A 22,777-nucleotide genomic window follows, 5' to 3' on the forward strand; every position below is an offset into this window, starting at 1 on the left:
CAATTTCTTTTTCAAATTAACCTTTTGGAAGGGTCGCAAAGAGCATTGAACCCTTCATATTTTTGAAGTTTAAACATAAACGGGGATTTCTTCCTTTTGGGCAATATTGCATTTATGTTTACGAATCACTATTTTTGACAGGACTAGGGAATAAATAATTATTTTTCTATAACTGATTTTCTTATAAACTCTCCCAAGTAATAAAATCTCTTACAAATTTTAAAAAACAAAGTTTTTTTTGAGTAAACATTTTATGAATGAAGTTGCAACGGTTATACTTGAGACTGTTTCTAGAAAAATCTTCAGTTTTTCTCATGCCCACAAATCTACACATATTATGTTATGTAAGGGGTGTAATATTACACCCCTTTAATTGAAAAATACACTAAGACCCCATGGCTGGAAAATGAACATAACAAGATATGTAAAGTCCTACAAAATTACATAAACAATCTCCATGTACATATTAAATTGATCAAGGTTGCGGGAATGCGTGAAGATAGGCACCTTTTTTTTTTTGTCTAGTTATTATTTCAACCGTCTTTTATCATAGACTTGGGCTCTGAATATAATGAATCAGACTAAAGCATTAAATCAAGTAGCGCATCGAAGGCTAACGTCATTATTAGCGAGGAAAAAAATATCTTGGTCAATTTCATTTTTTGCCTTTTTAAAACAATTTAAACTAGATAGGTGAGAATGATTACTTTACAGGGAAAAACTAACCTTTTATACATAAATCTGTGAGTAAATGCTCAAATACGCCCGCTACAAACGGGTAGAATGACAAAATATCAGTTCATAAGGTCATTTGTATTTATTAGATTTTAATATATTTAAGTATATACCTCAATAAAAAAATCAAGCCTGTGAAATTCATAAATAACAGTTTTAATGAAATTACTTAAATTGGTGTTTTTTTATACAAATATGTCTAATGGTTTTCTACTAAATGACTTAACAAAGCAAAGACCTATGAAATAACGAGCACAAAGAAGAAAGAGTACATAGAACAACTGTTTTTTCTTTCCTGATTTATAAACATAGTTTTTCGTTAAAAAAAATGTCTACTCAAGTAATGGAATTGGCTGGCTAATCTAAATAATACGTCTTGATAGCTAGACTGCTCTCCTCTCCTCTAGAACATTCTTCAAATTCTCACAGTTACCATATCTTTTTTCGGCTTATATAGTAACATTCCGGCAGTGCATAGACTATACAACTCAAAATGTATTCCATAAGAATAACTCGTAGCAACAGTTAAATCTAATTTACTATTATTAATATGATAACTCTATAGAATGTATTTAGATAAAACAAAGTAAACAGGAAGCATCTATCTTCATGAGAAAATTTCGAAAGCATTTGTCTTTATTCCAACTCAAATTATATGTAATGTCAACAAGCATATTATTAAGTAATAAGAATGAACTCAAATTCTCAATGATTTAAAAGCAATTACGTAGTAGGTAAGATGATAATATTAAAAAAATAGATTCCAAAAATATAGGTAAGTAATTATAGGGGAGGAATAGAGTCGTAGTTATAGAGAGAGAGAGAGAGAGTGGAGTCATACATGGTTGCTTTAAAAAGGGCTTTCTGTAGAATAATAATTAATAAATGCTACTACATAAAAAGTAAATAAATAAGTGCACACTTATATTATAAAATATAATTAAATCCAACTAAAAAAAAATATATGAATATAAGTAGATAGAGATAATAAGCCATTATTAATTATTCGATGAATAACGAAAATGATTTTATATTATTTATATTTCGGTAAATACAGACAGCAGAGTTAAATAAGTAAATATAAATAAACGATTCTTCACACATATACAACATCAGTAGTCCACGGAAACTCCTCTTCTTCCTCCTCTTCCTCAATAATTGTGATCTGTAAGAAATATAAGAGGGGAAAATCATTATTAATATTATAATAAATATAAAGGCATAAATTCTTAAAATTAAGGAGGAATAGGAAACTAATGGTCTGACACGCCTCTCATTCTTTTTCATGCTCATTTTTTGAACGTAACAAACAGAGAATCGTATTACAGACTTCTAGTTTACGACAAATGGTGTGTCGGTCCTTATATAGGAACGCAGTTTACTCCAGTCGCATCTCACTTGTTGGTCCTTCAAAAAGGTCAAATCAATACCTCTTGACGTAATTGAGGGTGTTTTTCCTTCATTAAGTAAAAATATAGAGCCTTTTCACTGATGTTATAAATAGTAACATAATTGAAGGCAACGCTATTTTGAGGCCTCATAACTAATGTTTTTACGACATAAAATGGAAAAATTTCCATTTAATAGTGAAATAACTTAAGGAAATTGCTTTAAGAATACAAAAAGGACTTGACATCTGGATAGAATACTAGTGGATACCAATGATAAACAGTGATATTTGAATTAAATCAAAGTAGTATGTAATTAAAATCCCTATGAAATGACTAGATTAGTTTTTTTGATTGATTAAGGACGAGAATAGTGGAATGATAAAGAGAAAAATATCTTATTACTTCCATAGAAGTAGTTAATTTATTGTTTAGACTATAGAAATATGATTGGATAACATATTAGGGCCCTATATGATAAAAGTAGCCATTAGAGAAGGGGTCGGGGATCAGAAGTTTATTAATCCGAAGGGGGTAATTTAGAAAATTTTGTGGGAAATTCTGCAAGTAGATTGATTTGTCCTGGAAATTAATTCTGCTACAAGTTATTTTAGGGTATTGCTAAAAAAGTTACCCGAGCCCTCATTAGAGGGATATATTTTTGATGGAGAGAAAGGGTACATGTCCTTTTATTTGTTAGTCACATTTTGACGTGATCCAATAGCTCACTATTTTCGTTAATATGAATGAAAATAGGTGTTTTATTCTTATAAAAATTGGTTGTTTGAACCCCCAAAATGACAGACCTTTAATAATGCTGACGGTACATGAAAACGATCAATGATCTATAAGTATTATATTACATTACTAATGGAAAAATGACTATTTTTTTATGGATAAAATATGTACAATCCTCTTTCTATATGTATTTGACATATCTTATTTGGCTTAGTAAACGCACAATATTTTTAGAAAAGATTCAATAACCAACAATTGTAAGAAAGGACTGATAGGAGCGGTCCCAAGACTGGACTGACACAACACTATAATTACGACCTCATTTAATATTAATACATTAACAGGCATAATATGTATGATCACAAAAGATAAAGAAACAATAATTATTTCTAATAATAAATTCACACCAAAAAAATAGATTAAGGATAGGCCTCAACCGATTCTGGATAAATAGAAAACTGCAATAACAATAGCCTGGAATCGACTTCAGAATACTGTCACGATTCCAGACTTTGCTACTAATATACATCATAGTCAAATATAAATAGATAGTGGCTACCACATACATATATAAATGGTTCTCAAACTTTTTATAGTGTGTAACCAGGGCAGGTTTACCGTAAGCGGGCCTGAAGGGAAAATATATTTGTGGAAGATTTTTTTTAATTTGAATTTATTTTTTGCAATAACTTTATATCAATTTATAATTGATTTAGTTGAAAATCAAGAATGTCCTAAGGCTTCCTAATTTATACAATCAAGCATGGGAGAAGGGCATGTGTCCTAAATAGGGAATGGTCCATAGAGCAATGAGACATAGCCCTACTTTGCCCCTTGCTCCACTAAAAATCGACCTTATATTTATATTATTAAATTGCTTTAGTGACGTATTTTACTCCGTTTTTTTGTTTTTTTTTATTGTGCAATAAAAAAAAATAGTAATTATTTGATTCTACTGACATTGGAATGGATTCTTAAGTCTTGAAAGTATTGAAAATTTACTCAAAATCCGGAATCGTCTCAGATCTAATCAAGGAAAACATTATTTTTTACTGCCTTGCTATTGAAAATGATTGAACACTTTCACAATCTACAATGAAAAACGTGTCACTAACATCACAAACAGCATAAACCACCCAAATGAATGGAATGTTAGAGGCATAGTTGTTAACTTATTAGAGTTTTTTTTTATAATAAATAAATAATCTTCCACAAAAATCTTGAGAAAGTGTTAGCTAATACCCTTAAAAATTAGATTGTTCATGCCTCCAAGATTGTCGACTTAAAAAATGATGACGCTATGGTAAAACACTATAACCATATATCAATAGATTATAATCTATAATAAATTATTTAAGGCATTATTTCTATCTCATATTCATACTTGAAATCAGAATAAATTGAACATTGGTTTTTAGGAGCTTATCAAAATGTGCTGAATAAATATCTTGAAAGGATATATTAAACTCCAGAAAATATGGTATTAAAGTAGTAGGATAGGTTGTTTACTTTAAAATGTGATACAAGATTTGAGCGCCATAACAAAATATATCAGTCATAACTCATAAGTGATGTCATTTTATCCTTTGCCCTCGTGACTAATCCAATTTCCCGCTTCCTTTCACAGAATTAACCAGGTTAATTCATGGACGTTGAGTAGTTAATTATAGAGTAATTAAAAGGGCATCTAACCGACAAAAAAGGTAGTCTTGTATTCAACAAAATATGTACATAAGCTTATTACGTGGTAATCGTTTCATCATAATCACGTTATAGTTTTGTCTGGAACGAGAGTTTCACAGCATTGAAAGATGCTCAAATTTTCAAGCCCTTTGAAATATTTATTTATTTAAATGAGATATAGATATTTCATTTAATATACTTAAATGACTATAATTTCTTCACCATTTATTTATTATCTGAATAGTAGGTGCACCGATTAAAAATGACACTGTAACTTTAAGGGGAGAGTGTAAAAACCACATGATGAAAACACTAATTGAAACTAAAAATTTCTAAATTAAAAGCCTTGCACAAAAATATTTATCGTGAAATCAGAGGATTTTATAACATAATAAATATACATATTATTTATGTGCATTAACAAATATTTTCAGTCACACATCAGTCACATCTATCTTCATTTTAGGAGTCATGTCTACTAGAAACGTGTACTCGAGTCACATCGGCATAATCTAGTTGGACTTGAGTCAAATGTCTAAAGTAAGGTGACTCAAATTCTCTAGAGCCACTCCCGAGTATGACTAGAAAATTATACTTGTTTACATGACTGGAGTTTCACTTTAATCAAGTTGAATGAATCAGCTCAATGAACTTTAATTCTCCGACTCTAGTACACATTTTTGGTTACATCTCATTATTATCATACTCTACATTATTTAATAAGTGTTCTCTATTATCATGCTTCAAAGAACCACTTAGTAGTCGTTTCTCAAATATATCTTTCATTTAGAAGTATAACAAATGTAAAGCTTTCGGATCCTTAACGATACCTTGTCAAATAGATGAATAAGTCACTTATATGTAGGTAGAAAAACTTTCGATCTATAGCATTTGTTCAGAAAACATTATTGTGATTAATCACATCTTGACATTAGTAATTTGAATTAAATAATCAAATTCAAAATCGAATTTACATCATCTATATAAACGTTAACAGAATATTAGTTTGTCCGTCCGTCTCACTTTTGCTTTTCAATCAAACTCGAAATTAGCAACTTCTAGAGTGCTAAAATTTTGCGTTTGACTATGATTGTTCAAATATTGTCATAGGTTATTACTGCCCCTTACTATAAAAAAAATGTTATCACAGAAAATGACCGGTGTATTTTTAATTACTATTTTGTATTATTAATAGCACAGAAATTGGTTTAAAATCGTTTAACCAGTCAAAGCCAGCTCAACAACCATGAAGATAAGAATTTGAAGGGAGAACAAAGAATTATATTAAAATGAAATTGATGTGAATAAAGAATCAGTACACTTTAAGTATTCATACCTTTGGTTTAGTAGCCATGTACAAAGTATGTGAACAAGTTTTTGGCATTTATCCTCTTCCCTCCCTCCCCCATGTTCGAATTTGGTACACATTTCTTTAGCCCTCTCTCCTCATAAAGTAAGTAAATTATAGCTTTTGTTAGCAATTTCAAATCCCCATCCCCTCTCCTATCTATATACGTACTTCGTATTATTTCATTTCTAACTTCAGTTAAGGGATATTCTGCTGGTAAGAAATCAATATTATTCAATTTTTGACTAATAATGTCATAATTTTTCAATATAAATTCATAGCACTCTTCAAATCTGACGTCATTTGTAAAAAAACAAAAAACAATGACGTATTAATGATTTGAAGAAAAACCCAACAATATATTTACATTTTTTGAACTTCCTATCAACTTAACTCACCTATTTGACAATATCATTAGCTATTAGAAAATTATACACATGATAAATCAATTAAATTATTTACGTATGACGTAAATTAAAACATGCAAGTGAATTAATTAATACGATTATGCATCAGAATATGTTACATTTATGTTTTTGAAGAAACGCAATAGATTGAAAAATATGTACTATATATATATATATATATACTATGTTACATTATTTGACCAAGTCCGCAGTAAAAGAAAACCCTTGTTTTTGTAAAAACACAATCCATGATTACTTATATAAATACTCGTTTGAGAACCTTGTATCAATTCTCAAACAATTTAAGTCATGTGACATGAAAGAAGCAGTGAATTTAAGAGCACTAAGTGGAACTAGTTTTTTTTAATAAATATTGATTGTATAGTAAGAGTGTTAAATTATGGCAAATACATTATTAATTATAATATTATAACATTTAGTGCTGTCTCCATTCTATGTATATAAAGATTTAAAGCATCATTATTATTATTTGACTATGTAGAGTAATAAAATGCAAAAAAAAAATATAAATATTTGAAAAAAGCATAAAGAGATAAATACAATAAGTCTTGCCTAACAAAAATTATGTTTCTTGCCGCCGCAGTTTTTGTAACTTTTGTCTCCCTTAAGTTATTATTATTTTTAAAGACTTTGAATGTATATCAAATATCTAGAGTGCTGGAAACTACGTCGTAGAAGGGACAAGTCAAAATAAGTGAGGCTGTGGTAAAAGATCCTTCGATATAAATATGTAAGTCCTTAAAATAATAATATTTAAAAGGAAGAAGAAAATCGCCAAAAGCTGCGGCAAAGAATGTATCCATCTGAAGAGTGGTATGTCTCTGGAGTAAAGTTCTTTTTTACTGCACTATGATATTTCTGCTGAAGAGCATAACAAACCAGCTATCTGCAAATTTTTTGACATATTTCTTCAGGTCTCTTAATTAATCAAAATTTTAAAGAATTGGGCCAAATATTGTAACGATATCACTACATATGTTTTGATATACCAAAACAACTCTTGTACACCTTGTTTTCAAAAATCAAAGGTGCTTCAAGGGATTTCAAAACCAAATGTTTCTCTTTTATATACCTTATAAATGGCGTGAGAGATCTCAAATTTTGCAGATAGCGGTTTCTTATGCCCTTGAGTAGAAAAGACCATAGTGCAGTAAAAAAAAACAATTTTACCTTCAAAACGGGACTTTCTAGTAATACAAATTTTACATTTTGCAATTCACATAGAATAAATGTGAGACAATAATTGATTTTCTATTGAAGATATGAAAAATTCAAAATATAAGAAACATTAAGGTATTAGGGAATCAATATGTCAATAATTCTTTTCTTTAGATAACATAAACAATAGCATTAGAGAATACCTTAGTTTCCCACTTAATTGCAACAGAGGCACTTTAGAATAGGAATATGTAAATAAAATTGGAGTAAGAAGGATAAATAAGGTTCGAAGGAAAGGAATATGATTTCTATAACTATGTATATTGACGGATAGGCCAAACTTCTAATACATTCATACAGGGTCGATTAGATATATACGTACTATTCCAAACTTGTTTTTAAAAAATGTAGAAAAAATTGTACAAAAAAAATATAATTCAGGGGCAATTATTCACTCAATACGAGTCTAAAAATGCTTTTAAAGCGTTTACCATCTCTGCAGGAAAGACAGCTGCCCAGTATTACTATCAATGACTCCAATAACACCCAGGGGCAGGATGAAGGCTATAAACTTCTTTTTTTGTACATATGGTAGACCTCTTATTTTAGAAGTTCAATCATTGAACAATTCTAAGCTATTTGTGATCCTGGATGACTTTTTTTTTATGGCGATTGTTGGCCAGAATACTGATAACATCCCAGGATTTGATCTGGGTGATCATTTTTGGGTCAGCCATAAGGATGGGAGTACTCTTCCTGTCTCATTTTGACGAGTGAACTTTCATAATATCCTTTTCATCCCTCCCAGCTATAGAAATAATAAACTGAGCTTTTTGATAACCAACTACGTCCTAGACTACACTGGAACAGTAAGCTCATTCAAACATGTTATCTTTTTTTTAAACTTTGACTGACACGTTGTTGAGTTGCATTGAACGAACAAATGTGGTCTGGAAACACAAATTGCACACGTCCAAAAAATAAATTCTTGCTACTTGCTCTCGACTATGTTTTTGATAAGGGTTAAAATTTTGTGGATTTATCCCATCTACTCTGATCTATGTATAATATCTGTTTCATTTGCTTCATCTTGCAAAATCTTATTGTGTTTTAATTCCATCATGAATATTGATGTGTGGTATTGAGAATATTTTACTATTCAACATGAATCATTTTTATTTTGTGATCATTGAAGAAGCTTATTAAAATAATATTTTAAACATATTTTAAATAAATAATCTATTGCCTGCTGTTGTACATACGTTTGTAAAATACATAAATGAACAAGGTATTTATTCAGTAATAACCCTTGTAGAATGCTAATGCCGTGTTTTGAATATTGTTTTTCCACTCGAAGTAGGCTGAGTCTCGACTGACTCCATTTCTTCGACAAATCTACGACTTACAGTAGTTACAGTAGCTGTTGTCATGGATGAACGAATGAGGGACTCATTATGCCTAGTTAAAATCCCTTCGTTATTATTGAAGTAATGTGCGACAAAGGATGGTATACACTTGAAACAAACAATTTCTTTAGAGTGAATACGATACAGCTCAATTCGCAAGGAATCCGACAGAAGATCCTCTTTAAACTTATCCATTGACATTTTGGAGTTCTTCGCATCAGCTGTATTGGGAGAGTTTGGATCAGTAGCATCCGACAAGATCTTGTAAGTATAGAACTGATCCTCGTTGTCTTCCTCAGGAGGATTTGAGCTTGAACTAAGGTTGTCTTTTGATGGTTCTCGTTCTTGAGGAGGAGGAAGGTCATCAATTATTTCCTCCTGGATTCTGTTGGTCTCTTCAAAAAACGAAGGGGATACGTAGATGTCACATTCATTAAAAGTGGTTTCCATTTTAATTACTTTCACAACCAAAAACTTTTTCTGCTTTTTTTGTAGTCCTATACTCTCCTCCTTCCCTACGCAAGAAGGTACATGGACCAAATTATCAAGTAGCTCCTTTAATTTCCTGAGTGCTAACTTTTTATCATCCATCATAAATTGCCATTTGAGTGAGTAGAGCAACTTTTGAATAAACTCAACATATAGCAAGACTCTGTCCCTAACATTTACATTATTTTCCCCTAACATTTCTACAATCCTCATCATAACAAATGACATCAAATATTCCTCCATTTGATTGAACTCAATCATATCTCGTTTGGCTTTGTAAAAAATGGACTCATCAAAACATATATGAGTAGGGTATTTATCGAACGATATGATTCTTCTCTGCTCAGAAGATAGAAGAATCAGTTCATTCTTAACTGAATGCAACAAGACAGATAGATTATATAGAAGGCAGTTAAATCTCAAAGGAGACATGGACGGGGGTAAAAGTAAGGAAGCCTCTGGTACAATTGATGCATCGTACCATTCTAAGTGTTCAGCACAAAAAAAAGAAATAACAAAAAAAAGAGAAAAGAAATAAAAAAATGAAGATGAGTAAATAGATGATTGATAAATGAGGATCATCAGAATTGTGGAACGTCAAATAATATTTTTGGGTCATTCTACATCAAATAATCCAAAGGTTTTCACATCAACAACTCTGAATCTGATACAATTTACTTTACTTGTGATGTTGACTTACAAACTCAATATCTACAATTTTTGTACAATCAAATAATTAGTTCTCAAGATATTGAGCCTTTATTTTTTTTCTCAATTTTAGAAAAGAAATTGAGGAGTACACCAAATTTCAAATAGTCATATATTCTTAACCTGTGGTTGAATTTCAATAAACAAAGTATTTATGAGAAGTGGAATGTGTGGAAAAATATGTTCTTCCAAAAAATTTACATTAACTTGTTTTGGGTCCATGGCCCTTAATTTGACCTCCTTGATAAATTGTATCTTGGTCTAATCGAATTCATTTTTAGCTCTGACGATATAAATATGAATTACAGTTCCTTATATTGATAATAAATTATCCTCATATTATAAGAAAATATTAATTTATAAGAAATATTTATGTAATAGACTGCATTTTATTTTATTTAAAATCAAATTGAAATATCTCCAAAAAAATTATTCCCTTCATATTCACATATATTACTATAGAAGATAAAACTTGAACCACCAAGTCAAATTCAAGGTTATAGTCCCAAAACGAGCTAGTTTTATATATAAAACTTTTTTTTGTACAATTTTAATGTTACTTGAGCCCCAAGTTCAGAAGATATGACTATTTGTAAATTGGTGCATACCTCAATTTTTGCTAAAATTAAAAAAATAAAGGAATTCAAATCTCAGGAACACATAATTTAATTGTAAAAAATTAGATATGTAGTCTGCAGGATTTTTTTTTACATGTATATTAAATTCCATCAAAACTCCGAGTTATTCAGGTGATTTTTTTTTTGGGTGATTTGATATGGAAATTTTTTCATTTATTTTTTCAAGTTGTATTTAAGGATTCAAAGAGAACTAAAAACCAAATTTTTAAAAGTGATAATAAGCAATTTAGATACTATTATGATGTACCTTCATGATTAGATGGTAGTGATTCAAAATTTCTTTCTTCTTCCTCTAGTTCTTCGAGTTCTTCCTGTTCATCTTTTTCGATTTCATTTCCGTCCTCTTTGATTTTCTCATCTACATACGAAATCATTAATCAATTATCAAAATGTTATTCATGACATACGGTTAGCATGTTTAATATTAATTCATTATTGAGTTCATTTTACCTGTATAAGAAGACTCAGAGACCACATCCTTTTCTTCTGCAATATACTTATGCTCCTCTGCTTCATAAATGGATGAAGCAACTTCCTCCTTCAGAGATTTCTTGTTGTTCTATATTGTACATAAATAGATAATTATTCTAATAATTAAATTTATAATATACACAGATAGTTAGACCTTATTAAAGGATACAATTTACTTGTCTCCTTTATTTATATTCTTAGTTTTTGTAAATGTACTTAAAATAATCGCGAACATCATATGAATAATATTTGTATTTAATAACTTAAAAAAAATCCAAAAAGTGACATTCTCCATAGATGTTATGCAGTATAGTTACAAATATGTATATAAAATATTCACAAGTCAAAAAGCGTCAAATTTCCTATGCAAAAAAAAGAAAAGTCGTTCAAAACTAAGATTGTCAATTAGGAATTTTTTTTAGCTATCCACAATTCTCTCCGTATTAAGTATGCTGGTTTATAGGAGGCATTTATTAAAGTCAGTTATAAAGGAGTGTATCATTAATTCGATTTTTCATATCCGGCTTCAGTGGGTACTACTGTATTCAAAATTTATGTATTTGATTTACCCAAAAGACTCTAAAAAATTAAAGGATAATTACCGAATTGTCCTGTACTTGATTCAGAGCCATTTGTGCGATTGTCTTTTCGTTATTATCTGTTACCATTTCCACATTAAACATACAAGCCTTAATGATATCCTCTCGTCCACAAACATGAAGTCCACGCTCAAGTTCATTCCCAGAAGCTCTATTTTCATTAAGATTCAACCACAAGCGGAGCATAACCATGGCCTGCTGACCCACATTCTCAGGGTACTCGGATTTGATTATATTTATGTCAGCTTCATTAATGTCAAGTATATGAGCTAGATGGACCCAGTCTGAACCGAGCATGTTACCAATATCCGATATGCGTAAGTCAGCTTTGTGAATGGTATCAAACTTACCTAAAAGGAATCACGAAGAAGAAAAAAGGTAATTATGATGACCAGAAATATTATTATGAAAAATCCGTTAGTTAAATTTGCTAGTCAGAATTGAAGTAAAAATTTAAAAATAATCATTCATATTGTTTTTTATATAATTTCTGAACAATTCTCAAAATTTCATTATTTATAAAAAGCTGTAAATAAATAAACGGGTGTCTTAAATCAAAAAACTCATTCGTTACATATCTCTTAGATTATTACAAACAGTCTGAGAACTATTCACCAAAGAACAATTTGGGATATTTGGGAAAAAATAATGTTTAATATATTGATATTTTAATACAATTAAAAATGATATAATAATAAATAGGAACTGTTATTACTTTCTTAATTTTACTAATTTACGATACAACATTTGTATCGTTCGTGTCCTATTGGTAAATTGAATGAGTGTTTTTTTGCAGAATAATATTTCTTATTAATTAATAATCATTATATAAACACAACACAGTAGCATGTGGTTCGAATCCTTTACCCTTAAATAATGGTATTTTATCTCAACACTCGCCTATTTTACAATTATTATCCTCTCAATTTTTAAGAACAGTTTACGGCCATTAATATTGTACATCAGTAGGACCGGACCCATAAGGGCCAAGGATATACATATTAGCCCTGACTTTTTTATACTAAGTACAGTAGTAAGATAATAAAATGGTCAGGTTGCGTGACTATGGTGTTGCAATGATATAATTTGTCCCCAGCAACTAGATCCTGATCAATTTTACAGAAAATTACAATTTATGGAGCAAATAAGAAAATGAAGAGTGATCATCCCTGGCAAAGAATTATTTTTTCTCACACCTACCAAAACAGTTATTTTAAGTAGCAAAAGGAGATAAAATCCATCTTACTGTCATATATATGTATAATGATCATAAATGAATATAATTATTAAAAGAAATATTATTCAGCAAAATAACACGAATTAGTTTACTTTATATGATATATATATAGCATATGAATAAAACCTATTTATCATTTTAAATTTAATTATAATATGCAAAAGCATATTTTAATATATATTAACTATCGTTTTTGGCGAAATGTCATTTTACGGTTACAAGTAAAGCCCTGCAATGAACTAAAGTTGAGTTTCCACATCTATTGAACCTCTACACTATTTAGTATTTATATAATTACTAAATAAGTCATTTCAAAGGTGGAGAAAAAAAAAAAAAAAAGACTGGTTAAGAATGTAGTCTTAAAATCAATCCAACAGTAGTCTGAAGTGATTTTTATGGACCAATATTTTTGTCTGGATCACGACTTGAAACCAAATTTAAATTTCAATTGCAGACCAAAATTTCCTTTTTCAAAAAATATCTCAAATGACTATTTTTTAAATCTCTTTTATAAAAAATCTTTTTTTTATATTTTAAAGAACGGGAGTCAACCCCGAATTTTAATACGAGGCCGCTCCATACATATTTTAAATGTAGGATTTCCAAATCAAAGCCCAGCACTAGTGTGCATGCTTACGACGTGTTAAGAAAAAACAATATATTTTTAAAAACTCTGCATATTATAATATTCAAATCTTAATCATTCTCATTTTCAAAATGAAGAGGTTCATTTTGTTAATAATTTTTCATCCAAATTTTATCTCATCAAAACAAAAAACATTTTAAATGTGAATTGATGTGGTTTGAGGGTTATAATAATGCAGAATTCTTATAAATATATTGTCCATTGTTCTGTTTCAAAATTATACACGACCAATAGATGTGGAAACTCACCTTATTACATAGTTATATTCATATTAAGACACGAAATCAAAAACATTCTCTACAGTAAGTATTTGTATTAAATATTATCCATATAATATTATGCAGTTTGATTTTAGGAACAATTTATTGATTAAAGTGAATAAAACAAAATATACTTTACCATAACCAGCTTCCTTTAGGAATGAAGTATTTTCATATGAGGACTCAACAATAGAATTTTTAACTGGGCTAAATACAGTTTCTGGCAGTTCTAGATTTAAGTTGCAAATTGGCGTTTGTTGAACATTATTGAGGGTCTTGGACTCTCTCATAAACGCTACGCGACCCATTGATTTGGATTCTGTGTCTTTTACTCGAACCACAAATGGAAGACGATTTTCCTTAAAAGCATTAAATTTAAGACTGAATTGTTGACCAGATTTTGAAACAGGAACCAAATTTCCTCCAAACTCCAAATAGTTTAATTTTCCTTCAAGAACTTCAACATCTCGGGACTTGGCCACCTCTATGAAATGTTCTTGGCTTTCCAGTGTTTTATCTTCCTTATCATCTGTGATACAAAAGACACGAAGGCTTGACTCATTAGGATCCTGTCTTTTGGAGTACACAAGAAACTTGGCCATAAAGGGAACATGGATAGCTTCTCTATATAATTCAGTTGCCATTTTAATCACTTCAGACACATTCCTACAATCAATGAGCCAGAAACGAGCAGACACAGTTGTGGTAAAGTTCACACAATCATTAATAAATGTTAGAGGTGTAGAGCCTGTAACATCCTCCCATTGAGCTCTAGTTGTGCCACCTAGAATGATAATTTAAGATTATTCACATCATGGTGAGCTGCTGGTGTATCTTTTATGAGAGAGAAAAAAAAGTTTGTAATTTTAAAATTTCTATCATGCAGATTAAATGATAAAAAAAAGAAAGAAAGAAAGAAAGAAATAGATTCCATCCTGTCATCACGTTGGATACCCGTACGATTTAATCATTAGTATAATTTATATAATGGTATCGGCTAATAACGCTAACATTGTTATCTGATACAAATAACTCAGTTTTGTCATTATTAACTTACCCCTTTCAAAAAACAATAAATTGCATAAAGTAATTGCGTTTGAAATAAACCATACAAAGATATTATACAATTGGATGAAACTCACTTACAAAAAATAATTAATATAAGTAAAAAGTTGGCAAGTAAGGTATGATGATGATCCCTTATTTATTCATTAGAAATAGTCTAATTGCATCTTTGAATAATTAATAATAAGATATTTAAAATAAAAGATATATAAAAGAATCAAATAATAATAGGATTTTTTTAAATAATAAAGAATAGAACAGTGTTAATTACGTCAGCGAATTTTGAATTCGTCTCCTCCATTTTCGTTTCGTCACATTTTGTCTTGACCATATATTATTTCGTCAAGAAGATGAAATATCTTTTACATACAGTCATAGATTAGTATAAAATATAAAAATTGTACTTTTTTTAAATGTTTATTTTCCACTTGCCAAATCGGAGGGGCTTGTTAATCCCCTTTGCAAGTAAAAATGTATTTTTTAAAGCCGCAAGTAAAATTTTGTTTGTATATTAATATTATGCATATATAGAGATAGTAAAAAAGTCAAACCCCAGGTGAGCGTAAAAACCACGCCTGAGAGAATTTAAAAAAATAGTAACTTTGAGAAACACTATTATAGATCACCATAAACTAAACTATTCCTAGCTTGTTAATACCAAAAGTATTAACCAAGTCACGAAACGATGCCCACTTCATCAATTTTGTTCAAATTTAGTTGGTTACGAGAATAATTTTTCGGCCGCTGGGGAGGTTAGTATATCTAACTACTCAACCTCCATGAATTTAACCTTTTAATGGAATGAATAATAATGTTAAATTTGCAAAAAGAGAAACATATTGCATAAGTCACGAGGAAAAATGATAAATTTACGTCATTTCTTAAAAGAGATATCTTGCGGGTGGGGGTTCACATAGCCAAGGAAATTTCTTCAAGCTAATAGGTTCATCTTGTCAATTTGTTTTATAGCTTAGGCTAGCTTATACGTTTGAATTAACAAAATAAGGATAAATAATTTATAGGACTTTCATATAAATATTTATAATTTACGCTCGCCGGGATTTGGACCTTTTTTACAATTCTAAATTTATATCATATTTTCGTCTGGTCCAGTCTGACGAAATTAACACTGAAGTAGATAAGTTAAAACTTTACATAGAGATATACCATATGTTATGAAAAAAGCACTGCAGAAATACTCAAATTTTGCTAATTTTAGTTAAAATATAATTAGAGAGCAAAATAAAAAAATAGCATTAATATTGTAAAATAAAGTCAGCCATTCATTCAACTTTTTAGTAAAGAATTCAAATATATTCAAACGTTATTTTCCCAAGTAGGATATAAAAAATCTATAATGTAAGTCATAGTATTGATATTTTACTCACATAAAATGTGTGGATCAATATTTCAATAAAATTTATATCCATCAATCACCCTTCAATGTGATTTTGTTTGACTAAAAAAAAGACGCTCAACTCACAATACCTTAACATTATTTTAGCACGTTCTATGTATAAACATTGAACGTAGTGGATATAATGAAAGTCAGATGGTTTGATTCTTAAAAAATATATAAATATCAAACGACATTACCGTTGCTTTATATTTGAGTTTACCTTCTCTTTTGCAAAAGGGTCTCTTATAAGAGGAAACAAGGATATTTGTACTCATAAATTACTATATATAGATATCGAAAAAGTAAGAGTCTAAAGACTCATTTCAATTATAAGAATTCATTTCAGTTTAAAGAAACTAAGTGTCCCACTAATAATATTAGGTAGATAATATAATTAGTTATAATCAAAACATATTTTAACGTGAGCAAAAGGTTGAGCAAAGATTTTCCTAAAACATTTTAAATTTAAATTTACTTTCTAACTTTGTTTTTTCTAAGAAAATAATTTCCAAATCTTTTTTGGAAAATTAAATGCATTTTTTGTAGAAGCAAATACAGCCCCAGTTGAATCCAGTCCCATTTATTATGTTTAATTAAGGTAAAGTTGATCCCTAGTGACGTCATTGTCAATTATATAGAATTAAGAAAAAATATAATACGTTCCAATTAAATTGAGAACAATAATACTTTTTGCAAGAAATGTAGAATAAATATCGTATACATCTTATTTGGCTTGATAAACTAACGAGATTTGTAAGAAAAAATCAATGACCGATCGTAGGACTGGATTGCTCCGAATAAATTTTGTACCGACGTACCAGTAGTTGAGATTTACAAGTTATAGTTCGTTTTTAACTTTATATATGTAGAAGAGCAACCTTTTTAAATTATTAATATATGTTTTCTACTTCATTTTCCTAGTCGGGCAAAATGATTAGCCTATTTAATATTGCTGCTATAGTAGCAATGATCGATTCATTAACAACAAAGCAAGTGTTAAGGTAAACCCTGAAACCGTTAGTTACGAGAAGAAGAAGAATAATTATAAATTAATTAAAACTAACAACCATGCATTTTGTGTCCTTATCATCATGCACAAAAACAATATATATAAATTCTCGCTAAACATGCCAAAAAATTTAAGTAAACTTATAATGATTTTTAACCTGTCTAATAGTTAAGTTATATGTATATTTCTAAGGAAAGAATGCCATGAATTGTTGAATTGTACTGAATGCATAATCTCAAACGAACATGATTGAGAATGTTATATATAAATTGGGAAGGGATTGACTTATATCCCTACCAGGATCATTAATCTAAAAAAATGCCCACATACTATCCGCAAAAAGGATACCACCTTGTGGGTAATTGCTCGTCGGCAATTACAACTTAAAAAAGTATTCTGATCCTTATTTATTGGAGAATACCCTTTTTTACCAGGGTATTTGTTTTAAATTTATCACCATTGACGGTTGATTTTGGGTATTTCCATTTGGTATGAGTAGTTAAATAGTTAATAAGTTTTTTAGACGTCATCAGTCTTGAAAACTCTGAATGATTATTGGCTTACGATTTCATCACAAAAGTATAGCTACACTTTTAATAAAATATGACATTAATACAGTAGACTTAGTTAAGGTCCCTGCATTGTTTGCTTTCCATGCACTCACTCATCACCAAAGTTACCGGGATTGATTCTAAGTGGTAGGGGATGGCCGAAATGTCATAAAAACGACGTCACATATTGATAGAAATATAATCCCTTTTCAAAGTTATTGATATCCAAAGGTTCTTTGCAATTAAGGTTATATATGTATATTATTTATTTTCCACGTATTTTTGTTTTTGAGCCGGGAATCCGATAGAATTGGATATTTTAATGCTCGCTTGTATTGCGTAGTTAACATACATATATTCATATGTAAAATAAAACTCGACTTGTCCAAAATTGTGTATGCTTATCTATTTATTCATGTGAAAGCTTTAAAAAAACTCTCAAAATATTAAAAGGCACTCCTCCCTCCCTCCCTCCCCTCTGTTTAATCAACTATAAACAAACAGGAATATATGTATTCTCCTCACATTTAGACTTTTTCCCCTATTATTTGAATTTGCTAGCATTTAAAAAGAGTTGTGCTTTGTTTTATAATGAACCATCATACATGTGATAGACTCTCACTATTAGAACATAAAACTCACTATGGGAGTTTATTTTGATAACAACAATTTTTAATAACAGAAAGAAAATTACTGGTACATAATATACCATTATGTGATACAAACTGAACCAAATGATTGTGTTAAGTAAATTATTTGAATTTCTACAAAATTTATTTTTGTGAAAACATAATAATTTTCCATACCTAGCACTAGCACGTCTTTAAGTTCATTTTTGTACAACTTAAAAGTTACATTCTTGGCATCTCTGTAAATTATCGGCAATATATACGCGCTAGGGACGGAAAAATCAGCAACTAATATGGACTAGACAACTTTTATCCATTGATGGAACTCTTTATTTTACTCTGTTTTGGCGGGAATCCCTGCCAACAAAGTTAACTCATGTATGAATATATTAGGATTGGGTTTCGGTCTGAAAATCCTAAACTGGTCTGTGACCATTATACTTTTTAACTTAATATGTACAAGTTCGGTCTACACCGGTCTCGTAGTAAAATTCGGTCTACAAAAACATTTTTTAGGGAAAAAAATTATTTACAGTTTAAAAAAAATCCCTTTGGAACAAACTAAAAAATCGATCTTGGACAGAGTCTCAGTATTGTTTTATAATTGTAGTAATTAAATAAAAAAGGTATAGAAACTCAAAGGTATCTAGAGTTGAAATATATCATATAAATATTATCATGGTTAAAATAAAATATTCCAAGGATTATCTTATGATGTAGTGCGTCCACACGTCATGTTAATAGTTAGCCATAATTAATTTATATAAATATATCTATCTATGAATTATCTACATAATTTCCTCACTTAAAGATCAGTTAAATTGATTTTCTATACCAAGACCATATCAACATCAGAGTTCTTTAATTAAAGAACTCCCAATCTGTTAAAAATGGGTATATTTTTTTGGTAGTTAATTATTTTTCAAAGAACAAATAAACAATAATTGAAATTATTATAATCAATGATAGTACCAAAAATGGAATTTGCTCATTATATTGGCAAATTAGAGTTAAGTTATCTCTATATCTCCCCCCCCCCTCTCCTCCACCCAACCACAATATTAATAACATCTTTTAAGGTGAAAACCAATACGCTAGCATAACATAAACCTGATTCAAATGTAGATATGTAATAGACGTAGTAATTAAATACTCTTATTAGGCATGAAATATCTATACAAGATAATGTTTCTCGTGAATCATAAAAAATTATGGATTGAGTACATTCTAGAATGTACGGGAAACCTTACAAATCATATTATTATCTTCTTCTATGTATTAAAACTTTGACAATTTCTAAGGATTTGCAAAATAATAATCCAACATGTTGTTTTTTTATGCTATAAACTTCGGTTAGAAACTAATGAACCTATATGTGGGCCGTCAACACAAAAACGAGCAATAATTATTTTTTTCAAAAATGAGTCTGGATTAAATTTAAATTGTTCGAGAACGGATATCGTGAATTTCTATCGTTCAATTAGAAATGATTATTCCTTGTAAAGTAACATTCAGTAAGTAAGATTCATTGTCACAATGAAGGAATTAGAAAATTGATGCAATATATCTGAAAGGCTATATGGGGTCCAAATTAAATTTAGGCTTTAAACTTCCTTCTAACATGGAGTTACCCTGTCATAATAATGTTGAACAAAAAGTTGGAAAATTATCTTTCATAACAAAGGGAAACCACAAGGGATTGGGCAACTCTGAGATCCCTTATATATACTATTAAAATCAAAGTTTTTAAATGATAAACCAAATACTAAAAATACAATTTTCAAATTAAAATGGCATGTAATTCGCCAAACTCTACTAAATTCAGTATTTCTATCGTCCCCAGTGGAAAAGGTCTTTGAGCAGGGGGGAAATAATATAAATCTGAAACCGGGACAGTCTATAATACGTTTATATACTATAAGTATATGAGATGACATTGTTCAAGATTGTTTTTATGTTAATTCAGCACATATACTCCTTATTTTTGAATTACAAAAGTTATGCTACACAAAAATACAAAAACAACAGACGATTGCATTTGATACAAAAAGAACTTGTTACTATGCTGCTGCCTGCCTGCTTTATTAAATAATAAATACACTCCAAAAAGTTAAAATAATAAAAGAAACCTCAACTTATATGCATTAGAGACCCAAGGTATTAAACCAGACAGTACAATTATGAGTATGACATAATCTTTCCTTTAATAATGAATTATAATAATACCATGTTTTTGAACTGATAAATTTTAAAGTCTTATTAAACAATCAAAAAGAACATACATATAAGTTTGATTTGTCTTTTAAAATGTGTTTACCTTTTAACGACCGTTTACGAAACAGGCCTGTTCAAAATAAAGGTAATTGTTTGTTTTACACAAGTGATCACAGGATGGGAGATGGGGGTCAAAGGAATAGGAATTGGCTAATAATAGTAATAATATTGAGAGCTAAAGATGTAAAGACAATTGGTTTACCTGTAATGGAGCATAGGAGTCTCAAAGTGGGAGTTCGGTCACTTGTATAACTATTGATCATTCCCTTAGCCACGGCAGTGGGAACTGGCATTGTCAGGGTAATTGGTTTATGAAATTTTCTACGTCTTGGTTCCACTGTAACTATAGGTGATACAGCAACACGATTACCAAATAACTTAGTGACTAGATCGTTAACAATAGGCTGCGCTTGAAGACCAACTTTTATCTTTTTAGTGAGTGCTCCCTGAGGGAAAATAGCTTGGACCTGTGGAACTACAGAACTGTTGACCACTCCACCCTCGGGTCCAATGGCATGTACTTCTTGACGAATACGGGACACAATTGCAAAATACTGAGGAAAATCTGTAGTTAAAATCCTAGTTATTCGGTTTGTGTTCAAATCCTCTAGCTGATCATCCCCATCAAATGACTCTTGTAAAACTTCTTGGACAGCATCCTCAGTTGCTTCAAGGGTGTGCTCGCGCCAGGATTCTCCATTGTCACTACGAAGAATGACTATTTCTCTTTCTTTACCACGAAGGGATGCAAAATGGGGTACCTCAATAATAACGGGTCTGAAAATAGTTCAAACATTAATTAATTTAAACATTCTTAAAAATACACATAAATTAGATCCTTATTTTAAAAGCCCAAGTACGAGTATATGCTTTTAGACTTTAGTTGATACATGAATCAAATTATTATTATTTTTTGAAAAATTATTCTCCCAATATAATTAAACAACATATGTAATTCACCGCCTAAATAACTAATATCTTTCAAACTTTGGAATATAGACAGTTTATATTAAAAATGTTAAGAAAAACAAATATGTATTAGACTAGTTAAACAATTGAAAAAATGTCAGTCAAAAGGTTAAAAAATCCTATATTATACATAAAGGACAAAAAAGTGGAGAGATACTTTATTTATCATTTTTTTGAACGAGAAATAATCATTCTAGGAGAAAAATATATCAAAACTTTTGAAAGATCTAAATTATTTATTGGTATAATCTGCAGTATTTTGACTCATATTGACTATTTATCTTTAAAAAAATAGGAAACTTTGAAACTGCAACGCCTATGTGCAACCTCTAAATATTGATCAATAAGGCTCAAACATTATATTTCTTCATTTTTACTAGAAGGAATATTTTTGGACAGAGTTTTCCAGACATTTTAAGAACCAGTCTAATATATATGAGCCTTTTTGAAGAAGCTAAATATGATTTTCATACATACCCCAAAAATTTTGCTCCAGTGGGCCAAGTTCAAGAATTCTTGAAGCAATAGCTTCTCCTTCCATCAAGGGTGGTGGGTGAATTAGTTTATCCTTTCTTAGATAACGGCAAGTTATTCTCATTGGCATGGGTGCTTTGCGAGGAGGAATGATGACTCTAACCCCTGAATGACGGCAGCCACGCATTGCTCCACCCCTAGCATCTACCATGAAACTTACAAGAAATCTAAAGAAAAAATATTTAAAAAGAAAATTATTAGGATACAAAAATAATTATTAAAAAAAAAGTAAAATGAATTTAATCAATAAAAGGTAGATACTCACGACCTCCAATGAAGCTTTCTGAATAGATAAATAATCATTACTATTGTTAATACCAAGGAAGTATTATTAATTTTGTTTGATAGAAAACACAACATAAGAAATAAATAGGTATGCAGATTATAAAATAAAATATGAATCCTAATTAATAAA

At 29.8% G+C, this 22,777-nt stretch overlaps 1 protein-coding gene across 1 annotated transcript in view; it reads right to left on the reverse strand.

Moving 5' to 3' along the window:
* Positions 1-1,353: 1,353 nt before the first annotated feature.
* LOC121113799 (uncharacterized) overlaps positions 1,354-22,777 on the reverse strand; it is a 38,872-nt gene continuing 17,448 nt past the window's right edge. Inside the window, 10 exon segments of the mRNA XM_071886813.1 lie at positions 1,354-1,900; positions 8,741-9,858; positions 10,967-11,077; positions 11,170-11,278; positions 11,793-12,139; positions 14,072-14,716; positions 21,062-21,636; positions 22,306-22,330; positions 22,333-22,529; positions 22,628-22,645. Of these exon segments, the coding sequence (XP_071742914.1) occupies positions 8,798-9,858; positions 10,967-11,077; positions 11,170-11,278; positions 11,793-12,139; positions 14,072-14,716; positions 21,062-21,636; positions 22,306-22,330; positions 22,333-22,529; positions 22,628-22,645 (3,088 nt within the window). The 3' untranslated portion in view covers positions 1,354-1,900; positions 8,741-8,797.

This window comes from Lepeophtheirus salmonis, chromosome 2 (genome assembly GCF_016086655.4).
Source record: "Lepeophtheirus salmonis chromosome 2, UVic_Lsal_1.4, whole genome shotgun sequence".
Taxonomy (NCBI): domain Eukaryota; kingdom Metazoa; phylum Arthropoda; class Copepoda; order Siphonostomatoida; family Caligidae; genus Lepeophtheirus; species Lepeophtheirus salmonis.